Source organism: Talpa occidentalis, unplaced genomic scaffold (assembly GCF_014898055.3).
Source record: "Talpa occidentalis isolate TD23 unplaced genomic scaffold, MPIMG_talOcc4v2.1 talOcc4.5, whole genome shotgun sequence".
NCBI classification, from domain to species: domain Eukaryota; kingdom Metazoa; phylum Chordata; class Mammalia; order Eulipotyphla; family Talpidae; genus Talpa; species Talpa occidentalis.
The window spans coordinates 49,672,367-49,689,940 of NW_023604861.1; the positions used below are offsets into that span (position 1 = coordinate 49,672,367).

At 37.1% G+C, this 17,574-nt stretch overlaps 1 protein-coding gene across 3 annotated transcripts in view; it reads left to right on the top strand.

Moving 5' to 3' along the window:
- RXFP2 (relaxin family peptide receptor 2) overlaps nt 1-16,323 on the top strand; it is a 57,604-nt gene extending 41,281 nt beyond the window's left edge. For all 3 annotated transcript variants that reach the window (XM_037527133.2, XM_037527134.2, XM_054701362.1), the window contains 5 exons: nt 2,076-2,147; nt 4,725-4,954; nt 5,591-6,001; nt 9,002-9,220; nt 14,018-16,323. In XM_037527133.2, coding sequence (XP_037383030.1) covers nt 2,076-2,147; nt 4,725-4,954; nt 5,591-6,001; nt 9,002-9,220; nt 14,018-14,277 — 1,192 coding nt within the window. In that variant the 3' untranslated portion in view covers nt 14,278-16,323. The remainder of the gene's footprint in view (nt 1-2,075; nt 2,148-4,724; nt 4,955-5,590; nt 6,002-9,001; nt 9,221-14,017) is intronic.
- The last annotated feature ends 1,251 nt before the right edge of the window (nt 16,324-17,574 follow it).

Consider the following 17,574-nt stretch of genomic DNA (forward strand, 5'->3'; position numbering starts at 1 on the left):
TTTAAATGATATTTGATACACAGAAGGGTTGTTCACTTGAGTATCCTCAGATGGTTGCAAAATTTGGTTGCCATCAGATGTTTGTTGAAAGACAAAGTCTCATTTTGCAACAAAGTCACATACCATCCAATAGGCTTAAAGATCATTTCTGTATTTGAAGCTATATGTCACTCCTTCAGGAAACTGGGTTCATGTGGAAAACTCTTATCCTACAATTATCACAGAGAATTAAATTTTCAATACTTTTGTTACTAAACAGTTGCTAAAACACAAATGAGGTCAGATTTGCCTGCTTTTTTCCTTCCCCTTTCACTCAACAATCTATTTTATACCTGCCTATAGTACATAATTTTTTACTTTTTCATCAGTAAAGAAAATATTATCCCACAAATGTGAATATTCAGATAAAGTTACTTCATATTTTAAAATATAAAATGCACTGTTTCAAATAATGTGAAGAACTCTGCCAGTTACCCTTTGAATGTCATCACTCCTTTCCCATGAATAGCCACTGGTAGTTAAAATTTATTTTCTTACTTTTACAGAGTATGCTATATTACTTGATCTCAGCCTAAAGTTTTTCTTCATTTAATTCCAGTGACCAATGTTTAATATCCCCTTTTATTCTTGTTAAATATTTTTCTATTAGAGTTTAATGCAAGATATATGATCTCTCTGAATAGATATTAATGAGCATTCCACTAATTAAAAAGACTTGATTCCTGCTCTCAATAAACTAGAATATAAAACACTCAAATTGAATACTTTGTTTTGATATAAGATTAGATCTCAGGATGTGGACAAAATGGATCTTCACTTACCATATACTGGTCTGAAAGTCAAAATATCAAGTTACTACATCATGAAAAGTCAAAGTAATAACTATTTACTTCATTCTTTCTTCATCTCTCTCTCTCTCTTTTTTTTTTTTTTTTGGTCTCATTTATTTTTTGCTACAGATTTATCTACACGCCCCCTTCCTATTCATTGAGCACCACCTATTCATAGCACTGTCTTAGACATCCAGGATAGAGTAGCTGCTGCTCTTTTGGACACCATAAGCTATCAGTAAAATAATTACACAAACCATGTAAAGCTAAAATTTTAGGTCCAGCAGAAAGCTGGAAAGCAGAAGAAGGGAAAATTCTTTCAAAAAGATTCAAAACTCTTCTGCCGGGGGGACCTTGTGATGATTCAACAGTATAATTTTCTTCTACCTTTCAATTCTGACTGAAAGAGCAGGGTGATTCTTCACTGAAGTACTCAATGGGCCAAAGAAAACTTAGAACCACAACTTGAACTCCTTATTCAGATTAGTCAAAATGAAACTGAGAATCAAACATCTTTCAAAGTAAAAGGAAAAAGCTTCTGGTTTTTTTTTTTATTTTTCTCTCTCCACTTGTGTTTTCTGAAAACATGGCAGACTCCCATAATTCATGCTATCATTCAAGAGATCTTCAAGGAATCTATATTTGAAGAGATGTCTAGATAATGAGGAGTCTAGGGTTATCATTGGAGTCTTCTGAAGACATTTTATGGGGCCTGAAGGAATGAATGGAAGTATATTTCCCATTGTTGTCTTATAAAACAATTGTCTTGAATTGGAGCTCTTCCTTCTGCCTCTGTGGATTTCCACCCCAAAGACATATAGACGAGGGAGAAATGACTGGATTTAAATTCAGATTCTCCAACAAACCCATTTCAGTGATACTCTCAGGTTGGAAATGTTAGCTCCTGTCTGAAACCCTCTAACTCATGTGATGTGGTTCAAAAAATCAGGCTACAAAACCAATTTCATAATCACACAAATCAACACTGCCATTTTTAAATCAAAGAAATGAATGACAGTGTTCTTTAGAATGTATTTCTGCTTATGAAGTGACCAAATCAGCCCAAACTTATAGGAGACAAAAATAGAAATGGTAATTTTCTAAGATAGTTTACTGTAAAATATTCATCCTAATTTGAATTGGTTGCATACAAATCAGAAGAATGATATTTAGGATGTGACAAAGAATGCAGTCATTTAAATGTTAAACCCTTAAAGCATTAAGCCTATTGTTCATGTTTTTCAGAGACCTGGAAAGGATAGAGATTCCAAATATAAACACACAGATGTTTCAGCATATGAAGAATCTATCTCACATGTATGTATGTATAAAAGAGTGGAGAGCAAAAGTGAAATGTTTCAGATAATCTCATGTAAACTGTCTAATGTATCACTGCAATGTGTTTTTATGCAAGAAAAGTCTTTTTATTGAGAACTTTTTAATTTTGTCACCTTTGGTCCCTGTTCAAATAGAGTTCAATATTATGATGTGCCGACATGAATGACACTTCTCTCTGGAAACACGCTGTTTATCCAATTGAGGCCCAATAAGAGATCAGGGTACCAGAATGCCACATATTACACAAGATGAAGTCACTGGCTAAATGGTACTCAGGCGACCTGGAAACATTAATTCACCTCACATGAATGAGCAGTCGGCTGCTCTAAGATTTGAGCCCTTAGGAAGAAAGGTGCTATATAAATTCCAGGTGTTGTTACTGTTACTAAGTGCACTACAAAATGGAGGTAATTAATCTTTATAGTAGTTTTGATAAGTCACTATAATATATTTGGCTAAAGTGCACTGTGTAAGTTGTGTTAATATATTGTGTTTTTGACAATCATTTCTTTATCAACTGTATAATCTATGTGTTCATTTTTTTCAAAAATTAACCCTTGTTATCCACAACAATAGGGAGGATTCGATGTAAGATTACAAGTTGGGTGCAGCAAGTGGATGAAATGGTTGGTGTGAAGGTGCTCTTTTGGGATAACATTTTATTACGTCTGTGCAGTAGGGGTAGCTAAAAGATAAGCATTTGATGCATATCCAGATGGTTTTGTAATTTGTCTTTCTGTGGCACCAAAGGTAAATATTTAATGAGGCTATCAATTCCTTGTTGCAAGCAGAAATGTGAGGTTTTCTTAGAGTAGAGGAATTCAACCATTTTAGAACTTGACGGAAAATCTGCCATTTTAAATGTGAATGTCAGGTTGAGGTCCAGAAGGACCCAACAATTAACAGAAAGTTGGTTTGATTAGTTACTTCATGCTAAGTGAAATTTTTCATCCCCTTTGCCCGCCACTTATTGAAACACCTCCACCCCAGAGTCACCATTCCTTCCATCTGCCAACCAGAGCCATGGGCACAGCAGGAGGAGAGGTTGAATCTCTGAGGGATCCTAGCTGGCTCTATCTGAAGACAGTGGACATGGTGGAATCCTGAAAGAACAAAGAGATCAGGTCAAGTGTGTGCCAGGGACTCCAGGAAAGGAGAAGAAAACAAGGGAATTACACGTCAAGACCCTTTAATTATTTAGATGATATCAGGAAGTTAGACTATAAATTACTCCAGGTCAGGGATTGCCTCCTATTTCTCCACCTGCTTATCCAGCATTAAATGATCCATCATTCATTTGCTTATCTAAGAAGGACTTGTTGACTTCCATGTGTCAGGGGAATTATTTGAGATCTGAAAACCCAGGGATGAACAGGAGAGAGAATACTTCGTGGAGCTTCAGAGCATAGACAACTAAATAGTTAATAAGTGCTGTGAAAAAAAAAAGTAAAGTTAAAGGGACAGAGGGAGGATGTAGATGGCAACATACAAGTCCAAGAGATGTGACATGCCAGCATGCTTGCGTGGAGGGTGGGGTATTCCTGGCACTGTCAAGGGAAGAATCTTCCAGGCCGCGAGAACAGCAAGAACACTATACCAAGAAGGAGATGAGCCTGGCTCAGAGGTGGAGGATTCAAGAGAAAGGTCACTGTGTCAGAGTGAATGATTAAGAGGCGGTGAGGTAGATTCTGCAGCCAGTATTCTGATCATGGGAGACTTTGAAGCCATGGCAAAATAAACTTGCTGGTCTAGAATTAAAAAGGGAGATGACCCGAAAAAGTTTAGATGCAGAGATATGAACTGAAAGAAAAATACAGAAGTATAAAATTAGTATGAGTTTTATGGGAGAAAATCCTAAGCACACAGATTTGGGGAATGGTGATAAGTCAAGTGGCCATCCCAATTCAAACACTGCAAGATTCCACAAGCTTAAGTCATAAATGCATTGATCACAAACAAGCTTATATTTTCCTCTAGAAATTGCTTGAGCCCTTCCCAACCCCTGTAAGACATCTGTGTTTAAGGCAACTGCTGCTTCTCCTAGCTCCAGTGAGATGACTTTTCCTAGTCTCAGTAACTCTCCTTTCCTGCCAGTGTCACGGAAAATGAGACTAGTCGAAGTGAGTATATTTAAAACTAAGTAGATGACAGGATTGTTTTTAGTGAACTGTTGTTGGTCCCTTACATCCCAAACTCAAACCCCTGAATGCTTGCTAGCGATCAAATTAACACTGACAAACAATTTATTATATTACTCTGGAGAACAAGCCAATGTGATGGGGAAAAAAATAGTCCTGGACACCACATTTCTCATGTCTTCTCTCCCTTACTTCACACAAGCCATGGAATTTCTATGTCCTTTAGGTTCTTCATCTTACTATCCAGAGTAACATAACAATTAATAAAGAACTCTATACTTATGTAATCACTACTAGACAAGAAATAAATAGATCTAGTGAAGTTGCATACCTAACAGAGCTGCAGCCCTAATAGGATGACAACTGTAGTTCCGCTGTCATTGCTGTAAAGTGACTCTTTTTTTCCCTTTGACTTTAGTTATTTCAAAAACTTTCGATACTGCTCCTATGCTCCCCATGTCCGAATATGTATGCCCTTGACTGACGGCATTTCTTCATTTGAGGACCTCTTGGCTAACGATATCCTCAGAATATTTGTCTGGGTTATAGCTTTCATAACCTGCTTTGGAAATCTTTTTGTCATTGGCATGAGATCTTTCATTAAAGCTGAAAATACGACTCACGCTATGTCCATCAAAATCCTTTGTTGTAAGTATGTTCACAATCTAAATAGATTTAAGATATCGTCTGTGAGTTGTGCACTAGATGTATATTGGCCTTCCGCAAATGACATTTAGTGTCAATTACATGTACTGGGAATTTTTTCCTAAGTGTGAAGGTTCTGTTTTACTTGGCTGCTCTGTTGTAGATTGCATGGCTTTACAGTGCTTTAGTGGTGCACATCCCTGGAAGTTATGTCTTGAAAATGGGGTAATGGTGAGCACATGAATAAGGGATGGACTCCGGAGGACAGGTTTTGGATTATAACACCAAATTTGTTTACCTTCAATTACAATAATTCCCTTGCTCCTAAAGCCCAGGAAATTGTCCTCTATTAACTATGCAAGTAATTCATGTTTACTATTTTAAAGACTAGCTCCCCACAACTACCTCACCATCCCCATTTTTGTAACTATAAAACAAGGAGGCATCTGGAACTTTAGAAAGAGCATACCTTTTGAAACCCATTGGCTTCTAGGTACTATTGCTGGTGTCTGCATTAGTTCCTTTAATACAGATTGAAGGAAGTTGCCCTAATCAGAAAACTAAGATGCTGGAACTAAAACTAAACAAAGTTGAAACAGAGATGTTGAGAACTCCAACACTGTGTTGATTCCTCAACAGGTGCAGACTGCCTGATGGGTGTGTACTTGTTCTTCATTGGTTTTTTTGATATAAAATACCGCGGGCAGTATCAGAAGTACGCGCTGCTGTGGATGGAGAGCTTACAATGCCGCCTCATAGGGTTCCTGGCCATGCTGTCCACCGAAGTCTCTGTCCTGTTGCTGACCTATCTGACTCTGGAGAAATTCCTCGTCATTGTCTTTCCCTTCAGTAACATTCGTCCTGGAAAATGGCAGACCTCAGTCGTCCTCATTTGCATTTGGATAGTGGGGTTTTTAATAGCTGTAATTCCACTTTGGAATGAGGATTATTTTGGAAACTTTTATGGAAAAAATGGAGTCTGTTTCCCACTTTATGATGACCAAACAGAAGATTTTGGAAGCAAAGGGTATTCTCTTGGAATTTTCTTAGGTAAATTATATTTTTCACTTCCTGTACATACATGATTTTGATGTATATACCATAAATTTCAGTAAAGGAGAACTTGTCTATTTCAAAAAGTAGGTGAATATAGTCAAGACTTTTTTAAAGAAAAGCTCTTGTTGTATATAGGTAAAAGTTTTCATTAAACTTTTTATTGTATAGAGTTAGTGTAGAAAACAGCAACATACTATCAGGACCTCTGGGGTTTCTTTTTGTTAGCTCTCAGACCCTTGGAGGGTCATGTTCACTCATGACTGAGCTAGAGGAATCCTATCCTATCCTGTAATTCCTCCAAGTTATTTGAAGGATACAATACAAATAAATAATTACAATAAAACTCTGGAACTTGCTAGCAGAGGATTATCAGAATGGAAATACCAGGAAGGTTTATTGTCTTTGATAAATACAACTATAACATCAGATACTTAAGAAAACTCTTTGCTTTTCACTTTCTTAATGCCCCCAAATTTTTTACAAAAAATAGATCCTACCTATGAAATCCTGTTGCTATAAAGAATGTGGATCCAAAAGAATGAGAAGTTTAATCCTTTAACAGTAAGAAAGTTTGTGTTGTCTAAAAGCTGTCTCTCCTGTTTAAATTAAAGCTGTTTCCTTGTCCTCTTCTTAGCTAGGACAGTATTATCCTCTCAACTCCCCTTATCCATCTTCTCCCCTCATCTAAACAGGCAACAAGCTTCACTATCCTTTCTTTTCCATCAGATAGTTTTGTTTAAATATGACTCTGTCTCCTCTTTTTTCCACTGCTATCACCTTTCACTAAAAATCTGCTATCTTAACCTTGAGTTACTACATTAGCTTTTACTGGCCTTGTGGCCTTTGGGGCCTTTCTCTCCTATTTATCTGTTCTCCATCACTATTATAATCTCCAAGCAACCAGAAGAATGTGTGTGCCCTTGGTCAGAGACCTTCAATGACTCCTCAGTACTGCCAAGGTCAAGTTTAGATTAGTCACTTGAAACCCATCACAAAATTACCCTAACTACTATTCCCAGCTTTTCTCCACTTTTTATTCTTCCTTTGGAAAAAAAACAAAACAAAACAACGTTTTTATTTGCACTTTTATCTTATTCCTCACTTAGTACCCTACTTTATAGTTGATTTTTCATGAATTTGTCACACCTCTGATTTTGTAAACTACTTCTAGCACAGGTACACTTCATGAAGACTGTCTCTCACACACATATGCTCACACACCCACACACATGCACACATACATATACACCTATATAGCTATTCCATTAATTGATTCAACATGAATTTATTAAACACCTACAATAGGCCATGCACCATTTTGGGTACTGGAGATACAACAGTCATTCCTCACAGATCTGCAGGTAGAGAGTCTGGAGATAAATAAACACATCTGAAGATAAATAAACACATCCTTACATCACAGACTGACAAATGCCGTGAAAGGAGGAGTACAGGATGTTCTAGAAGCCGCAGATGTGAGGACTAGGGGCAGCTTTCCAGCAGAGATGAATCCAAACTCAGGCATAAAAGATGAGGAGGCTTTAGCCAAGTGAAGGCAGATGTTATGTTCCAGGAAAAGACAGAGGATTTAGAGGCACAGAATTAGTAAATAATCCCAGCTGAAGGATGAAAGCAGCTGGGTATGATTGGATCTTAGTTAAGACATGGTGGTGGTGGTGGAGGGAGGGGCGTCCTCTTCAAGGGTTTTAACACCTGTGATATATTCCAGATAAAGAAATAGTGATGCACACACATCATCATCATCTGTGTATACTGACTGACTTGTAAGAGAAGGCAGCGTAGTGTTCTTTCTTCTCATTACAGAATATAATACAGTTTTTTAATTAATGTTTTTATTTTTCAGTAGTTTTTTTAGGAAAAAAGTTGTAAGGATCCTATATACCCTGACCCAGTTTCCTGTGTTAACACCTCACATTCAGAACACACACTTTTGATCCTTTCTATAAGTCTCTTTTTAGAATTTGTACCAGAGCAACATCTTCAACAGTCATCTTATTTTATTCTTAAATTCCTAACAAGAAGACTAAGATAAATTAATTTTATAAAACTCTAATGCATGTGTTTGTAATGAAGAGTTTATGGAAAATTAAATGTTTTGGATAAAAGCAACAAAATACCTTGAATTTGTATTATTTTCCCCAGATTTTATTAGTTTTACATACAGTCTAGGGTCAGATAAATTTTTTAAAAAACTTAAAATTATATGTAAAGTTTGTGTTTATGATGACAAATGAGATTATCAAACTTAGAATTTTCATCAAAGCATGAGCAAAATAATGATTAAGAAGTTGACTTTATAAGATAGTGATGTTAAGTGAAAATTCTGAACATATGTGACCAAAAAGAGTGATTCATAGACTTGAATTTTTTTTATTTTTTTCTTATTCTTCTTTTTTAAAGTGAATGCTGAACTATAGTAATTTAAATTACTGCAAGCAACATGAAGAAAAATAAATAATAATGTTTTTATTCTATGTAATGCTTTTAAGATAAAAAAAATAAGGATTAATGTTTCCAAAGCTATTATTTTCTTGCTGTCCCAAAGTTATCTTATTCATATTTGTAAAATAAAGGAATGGGGTCATATTTTTTTTTTTTGGAGATGCACACATTATAGTAATCCCTTAAATTTCGAATGTACAGAGAGCTAAAAAGAAAATAGCATTTTTCTTGCTTAAAAAAATAGCTAAAATTTACTTCATGATATGCATAGATCTGAATTTCAGGGATCTCTAATTCTTTATAAAGGGTTTATGTATTTTAAATTTATTTTTGATCTGGTCAACTGAATTCTTGTAATTTATTCCAACTTACAGCCTTGGACTTGGAGTTTTAGTTGGTTACTACTGGGCTTAGACAAAAGAATGTTCCTTAGAAGTATAGTGAAAAAACATCATAGTAGACAGCATACATAATGCTTTTTACTGTTGACTTTTACACCTGAGATGTTAAGAGGTGTACTTTTCCCAACAGGTGTGAACTTGCTGGCTTTTCTCATCATTGTGTTTGCCTATGTTACTATGTTCTGTTCCATTCAAAAAACTGCCTTGCAAACTTCGGAAGTGAGGAATCACATTGGAAGAGAAGTGGCTGTTGCAAATCGTTTCTTTTTTATAGTGTTCTCTGATGCCATCTGCTGGATTCCTGTATTTGTAATTAAAATTCTTTCCCTCTTCCGGGTGGAAATACCAGGTCAGTCTCTTCTATTATTCCCAAATACACTGTGCCTTCTTACCCTCTTTGTTTGGTGAGGCCAGACATACATACATACATATGTACATACATACATACATATGTACATACATACATACATACATACATACATATATTACAGGGTCTTACATACAGTAACTTCTTACAGTAACTTCTCCATTAATGCCTACAATGTCAATATAAAGAATTATTATTTCTCTGTCTTTTATGATCAGTATTCCAAAATCAAAATCTGATAATGGAACAATCCAGAGAAGAAAATACAGCAGCTAGAGAAACTACATCTTAGTGTTTTGCTTTACCTGAGTTAGATACTGTTTCTTAACCAAGAGTACACATAGAAAACCAAAGTATACATGCAGCACATGTATACATACATGCATATATACAGCTCTAACCCAGAGCATCTGGGTTTTAGTCCACACAAAGTAAAGTCTGTATCATCTAGGGATGTGTGTCTTGGAAAAGATCCCCCCATGGCTCTGACACACACAGCCCTGGTGGAGAACCTATCTGTTTCTCCGGCCCAGCCTAGTCATTGTCTCCTGGGTTGTGGAGGGCTAGGTGTTCTGTAGAAGCACTCCATCAGAAAGGCCAGGTTCCCCACTCACAACACAACTTTAACCAGAGAAAAATCACCTTTCTGATTAGGATTTTACTTAAAGACCTTTCTAGAACCTAGAAATCATAACTAGCTTGGGTTCCTCCCACAGCGTCAGCCTGATACTCGGTGAAACAGTTTGGGATTAACTCTTGGCTTCAGTCTATTCCAAATCTACTTGGGAAGTGCTCCCAAGGCACAAATATCTGACTCATCTGGTTCTCGAGTGTCAAGCATGGGGTTGACACCTGGGAAGCCATTATGAAGGAGTAATAAATGTACAGTTTGGAACAATGAACAGCTGGAACAATTTACTTCTCTCCGGCTGGTGCATGAGAGACCTTGTCAAATGCCTCACTGCAAAATGACACACCATATCCCCAGCATCTGCTTAACCTATCAGCTTGTCTCACTCTAAGGCACAGATGGCGCTCGAGCCATGTAAAATGTAGAAATGAAGATTGAGAAGGGAGACAAGGGTTGACGATTTGAAATGGAGCCTTTACTAGATGGCATGAACGGAAGCTATAAGAAAATGTTCAATCGCTGGGGGAAAGCCAGGTTTACATGACGAGCAGAGTTCGTGAAACAAGCGACCACAATGGGTTTGCAGATAAAAAGTCTCCAGTCTACCAGAGCTACCTGGATTATCCCCATTTTTACATCCTAACATTTCTAATTCAACAAGATTAAGATGTCTTTTGGTCACCATTGCTCATGGAATAAAGTTCAAGCTGGAACTAGCATGAAAACATTTCTTACTCTCACATATTCTGTGCTCCATGTTCTTTAAAATTACTGGGCTTTTAGTCTGCACTTTTTGATGTCTCGCCTTTGCTGAAACTATTCCCTCTCCTGGATTATATTTTTAAACTATAAGATTCTAGCCTATTAAACCCTCTTCTCATATTTCAAGAAAGCTAAATATTCCTTCTTCTATGGTACCATTCCAGACTTCTCCCCAAACTACTCACATCCAACTCAGCTGCTTAAATGCCTATTGCCTTCTGTGTGCAGATTGCGAATTTAACTTCATTTACATTGCCTCATAGCAGTGTTTTTTTTTTTTTTTAATGTGTTCATCACACCTTTCAGAGTACAAGCTGCAGGAGGGTAGGGCACATGATTTATTTGTCTGACCATATGATTTTCATATAGCATTATTTAATAATGCATTTCTAATTAAGGATACTGAACTGGTCCAAGAATGATGTTAGAGGTGGATTTGTCTTATCAACCTCCCCAACTTCTGTTTCACATCTTTTAATGTCCTTCCCAACCCCAGGCACTGGCTTTCTTGGATGGGAGGAAGCCTTGTTTGGTGCAAGAAGGGCCAGGTGAGACAGGCAGGATTTATGTATTTTAAATATATTTTTGATCTAGTCAATTGAATTCCTCTAACTTATTCCTGAACTAACTCTGCCACTGACCAGTTCAGGGGACTTAGCAAAATCTCCTCAGCTGAAATTCTGAGACCTCCAGACCATTCCAAGAGGGTCTTTCAAGTTCCTTTCACTTTTAGTATTCTGTGAGTCTACTAACTTCCTTGAGGTTTCTTCTCTCTGTATTAGTTGCTAGGGCTGCCGCAACAAAGTACCACGGACAGGGTGGCTTAAGCAACAGACATTTATTTTCTCATAGCTCTGGAGGCTGGAGTTCTGGGATCAAGATGTCAGCAGATTTGTTTTCCTTGGAGCCTCTCCTTGGCTGGCAGATGGCACCTGCTCACCATGCCCTCACATGGTCTTTCCTCTGTGTGCACACTCCCTGGGTGTCCACATGTGCTTTCTTATAAGGACATCTCTCAGATTGGAAAAAGGCCCACTCTAATGGCCTCATTTTAAATTAATCACATCTCCAAAGGCCCTATCTCCAAAAATAGTCATACTCTGAAGCACTTGAGGGGAGGAGAGGCATTCAAAAACTAAATTTGGGTGAACAGGGGAGGACACAGTCATTAGCACTCTCTGACTTGGAATCAGGATCTGTCTAGTGATCAAGGGTATGTGATAACAGGAGTAATCATCATCCTTGGAGTCTCTAAGGCATTTCAGACCATGCTTGGGAACTATAACAGGGAAAAGACCTTGTGAAAACATGATCAGGACACACAACAGTCTTTCTAACCCATCCTGTCCGCACCCTTCAAGAACTTTGTGGTCTGCTCCATCATGGTATGTCACTGATAGTACCTGGTGTCAGCCCCCAAAGCCAGCCGGCTTAGCCTACATGTCTGCTAACCTTAAGTACTGAGTCATCCTGAGACTGAAAGAGAAGCCACATTTCTAAGAACAATTTCCTTTGGGACACAACAGACAAAAACCAACTTATTTTGCTTTTCTTCAACTATGATCTATTTATATCATATATTTTTAAATGATTTTTTAAAATTCATTTTTAACTAAGTAATATTGAGGTACCCCATCAGGTATTACCACCATAGTGAGCCCACCACCCACTCACCCATTTTCCACCACTGTAGACCACTGTGCTTCCCTCCTCTTTGTTCTTACTCCTTACCCCTACCCTCCCTCCCTGCTTGGTGCTTCAGTTCTATAGTCAGCTTTCAAGGGTTAGATTTTCAGCTTGTCTTTACTGACCGTTAATTTAGTTAATTTATATTCCATATATTAGTGACAATTAAGGACAAGTAATATAGTAATATAAATCTAAGACATGCTAAGCATAGTTATTTTTCTTCCATATTCCTTCTAGCTAAAAAAAATTAAGGACAAAAAAAATGACGGTATGGGGAAAAAAGAAAGCAAACATGGAAACAGAAGGAAGGAGAGATAAAAAGGGGGGGGGGTAGGACAGATAAGTAGTAAGAGAAGAACTGGAAATGGAAAGAAGGAGTAAATGGGGCTAAGAAAAGAACAAGGAAGAGTGTCCAAGGGAGAAGAAAATGACAGGGTTGGGGAGTGAGGAAAATGTAAGGAAAGATCACCTGCGCTGGGACATCTTCAAGATTTTGAAGATGTGGAAGGAGGAATACAGTTAGGTGAGAATTGGTGGAAAATTGCAGGGATTCGTGCTAAAAAGGGCCTTCAACATTGCTGACTCTGGCACAAACTCTGATTTCTATCAAGTTACTTATCATTTTCCCCTTTCACAGATAGAGCAGTTGAGGCATAGGAAGCTTAGGTGATTGCCTTAGATAGCTTAAGAAGTATCTGATCTCAGAGCAGGCTACATTTAGGGGAAGAAAAACACTCATTGTAATCAGGGAAATGATGTACAGTGGCCCCTTTACCAATGTGAACACTTACCTCCTCCCTCCCCTTGCTGCCAAATATCTGCATGTAACATTTGACTTTCTCCAAACTACTCTAAAGCCTTACTGATAATGTATGATTAACATACACTGTATGTGATATATATTGTATGCTGTATTATTACCATAAAGTAAGTTAATGAAAAGGAAATGTTATTAAGAAAATCACAAAGAAAAAGAAAATACACTAACAGCACTGTGCTATATTTATTAATACTGTTAGTTCACATCATCTATTTACAAGAAAATCCACAAATCAGTGAGCCTGCTCAGTTCAAACCCCTGTAGTTCAAAGGTCACCTGTACTTGGAAGGGGCCTATCATCCAAAATTTCTTCTCATAAAGAATTTTCGAGGCATCTTTCCTATACTATTGTATTAGTATTTGTAAGACTTCATGTAAAAATAATTCTGTAAGTTTGGAGAATATATTCTTTGTTTTTCATATCTTCAGATTCCACAGACAGTAGGAATATGAGGTGGAACAATAGGCCCTCCAGATTTAAGTCAGGATCAAGGTTAGGTCTAACTCTAGAGCAGAAGTTTCCTGAACATTGTTCTATTGATGAGAATTATGTCCTTATTTTCCTATTTTTCTTTATAAAAAAAAAGGTAATCTACACAGTAAAAAATACATTATGGTCAGTTTATAATTCATGAAAGTATTTCCTTTCATTTGATTATACAAAACCTACAGAATCCTTACTGAAATTCAGAAAAATTTATGGCATCGCTTTTATGTTCTTCCCACAGAAAAACAACCCCTGATTCACTAAGATGAGCGAAAACACAAGTAAACTGGGTAGCCTTCTCCAAGAGAGCACTCACAACAAACTGTTATGTGCATTTTATTTGTATTTAAAACCTCACTCCTCTTTTTCACACTCCTTTTCCCTCTCCAGGTACCATCACTTCCTGGATAGTCATTTTTTTCCTTCCAGTAAACAGTGCCTTGAACCCAATCCTCTACACTCTCACAACCAGCTTTTTCAAAGACAAGCTGAAACAGTTGCTGCACAAGCATCGGAGGAAAGCTAATTTCAAAACTAAAAAGAAAAGTTTATCTACATCCATTGTGTGCACAGATGACTCCTCCTCACTTAAACTTGAGGTTTTGAACAAAATCACCCTTGGGGACAGTATAGTGAAGCCAATTTCCTAGTGATGGTTTTGAATCTGCACTTTCAATGGACTACCTAAAAAAAAAACAAAAAGTACAGCATTTGGAAAATGACATCACCATGCTTTTCATCTTCACCAGTAGCAAGCCTTTCTGCACGGAGAGCACAGCAGAGTGACTTCTGGCCCTGCGTTCCAGGGGCAGCTGCACTGCTATCCACTGTACTGAGAACTGTACCTAAGGGTTCCTGTCGCCCTCACATGGCTGAAATGCGCCAGTGAATGCATGTATAGTAGGTTGACATGCATTTGATCTCTAGCTAGTCAGCACTACCTACTACCAGCAAATATTCACATGTTAGTACCACATAAGTCTGCTTTTAAATTGAGATGTCCTCTCAGTAGAATAAAAACATTCACAACATCTAATTTTAGTGTAACAACAGAAGACTGACATCTCTTTCCTTGTGTTTTCAATGTCCAATAAAGCCATCAGCTTCCTCCTGAACTGATAGCAAAGGATTTCTGAGATGTTCATCCCCCTCAATTCCTGTCCTAAGAAGGCGGGTAGAGTACAAATGCTGGGAAAGTTCATATAAAGTTACCATGTGTAATATATGCTCAGACACACACAGTGATGATACCTCATACCAGTCACCTTGTTGACTTTTACTTAATGTCAGAAAAGCTTAGACCTCAGACAAGATATTTTTCTTGTGCCCAGGCCACAAAGGAAAAATTAGGCACTTCAAATACCAAAAAAATATATTTTACCATGTTTTTAAGTATAACTTATTTAACATATCTCTATGACTGGCAAGTTATGCATTCAGAGAACACACAGATAAGAGTGTTAAAGGAAATTTAAGAAGTGTGCTTGATTTGGGATCATTTGCTTGGTTGGATAAATTCCCATTGTTTTTAACAAAAAGGCCAGTTAAGTTTGGATTTGCATTTTGCAAATAAAAAGTGAAGGCCTGGACATGTTTTTATAACTAAAGTTCATATGTGAAAAACAATTCAGGTGAATAAAATTTTATTTTGCATTTGTCCATATATTATTTTAAGTTGAATAAAGACCATAGTAAGGTTTATTGACTGGTAGAGAATATGCTTTCCAGATCAAGTCAGGAAACAGGACTTCAGTTAACAAAACACATCTTAGATTTTTCTTTCTCTTCTCTTTTTTCCACAGTGTGAGGCAGTAATTTAATTTATTTGTTGTTCACATCATCCTGAGTTCCTGTAATGAAATGCAGGGTCAGACACTGACTGGCAATACCAGTTATCCCACTGCATAGTAAATGAACTATCAAGTTGAATTCAGAAAAGCAAGATTCTCAGACTTTATGTTTATCTCTCATTGCTTAATATTTACTAAAATCATTATGTGAGTTTCGCCATTTTGATCAAGTGGGAGATTTTTTACATCAATGAAATCTTTCCATTGGATTCTAGAAATGACATTCCTATTCACTAATGAGGCTGCCCTTTTCCATATGGTTTCAAACTTTTCTTCATCTTGTCTCTTCACTATGACTAGTCACTTCTTAACATGTTTTCTATATTTACCAACATTTTATTAAACTTTACTTGCCTTGATCATCATATGGTTTATTTCCTAATATACTTCCCAACATCAAGGACATAAAAAAGGAAAAGACCCTGAGCCTAGGGAACTTCAATCTTAGCACAAATGTGTGTCTTCTCTTCATGGAAAGCATGAAACATGGCCCATGAACCTAACATCTGGGAACTGTGTTTGTGAATTTCTGCACTCTAACCTTTGAGCAGTGGACATGAGAAGCACAAGGTCAAAGGCATCAGGGAAGTTGGCAACATATCTCACTGAAGAATTGAATTTTGATGGCTTGGTGATTTACAATCTTATTCTGTACTGTTATGTATATAGAAAACCATCAGAAATATATTTGATTTTAGCATTTTATATTTTTGTCTCTGAATTGAATAAGTGTTAAGTGGTAGGTCAGATTTGTTTCATAAATGCAGTATTTCTGTGTGGTTATGAAAACACCAGCTCTGTTCATCAATGACTTTCCAAAATAATATAAACATCAATTAAATATCACTACAGAATTTAAGAGGTCATACAGTGTGCTGTCTCTGAGTGGGAGAGGGTGATGACAAATTACTTGATCCAAATCCCCACCAAAGATCTACACATGACCAACATCTTGTCTTGAAAAGAAAAAGATATTCTGAAAAGTCCATATGAGTCTTTAGAGAAATGTACAGAAAAAGGGTACGTGATTTATCTGAGTTAGACATAGGTAAGCTTGTTAATATCACTTTGTTTCACTTTTAAGGTTTATTTCTAATAAAAATTAAGTTTCTGTTCATTGTAGTTCCTGAAATAGATTCTTGATAATCAGGGATTTTATTTTATTTTATTTTATATAATTCTTACATCATTTTTCATTTTTGCACAATGTATGCATTTTCATTTTGGTATAATCAGGGATTTTAAATGAAATTACAAATATCTGAACTTTTGTACATAGGTAGCAGCAGTATTATCTTCTTCCAACCCTACTTGTAACCCAATTTTGCAGTTCCATGTCCTATTCTTTTTAAAATCACCGATCCACGAAAACAGACACATACCCTATTAGTTGTCTCTTTATGATCACTCTGAGGCCAGATTAAGTCAGTATTTGACAGTTTGTTACATTTCTACTTGTGCTATAATTTCCATAATTTATCACACCCAAAATGATTCTTCACTCAACTTTGTCATCCTGAAGTTTGTAAGCAACTCAGAGAGGCAGAAAATAGACATGATAGAATCGAGAAATGGCAAAATTCCACCAATCATAGTCACCCCATCATTTTTTGAATGCCCAAGAGTGTCAGAAGGAAATATATCTTGTAAAATCAGCAAGGAATTTGTGTAAGACATACTTTTTTTTAGCTTGTATTGTAATATAAATACTGCATATAGTCTTTTTTTTTTAAAGAGGCATGTATTATTTGTTTGTTTGTTTGTTTGTTTATACATACATGCACTGGGTACAGTCAGAAGCGCCGGGAAGGTGAGAGAATTCACCAGAGCCAGAGCGGGGAGCAGAGCAGGCAGAAGGACCGAAGTACACTGCTGAGGGGAGCAGCGGGTGGCAGGAGAGGTCTGCGCGCCATGTGGGACCCTCCTCCGGTGGCTGGGGAGCAGCCGGGGATCAAACCGGTGCCACAGATGCCGCGGGCAGCTTTGCAACCCAGCGCTCAACCGCTGCGCCACCGGGGAGGTCCAATACTGCATATAGTCTTATACAATATTTACTCAAGAAACAAAGTGTTAAATGTAAGTATTTCTGTTTTCTTA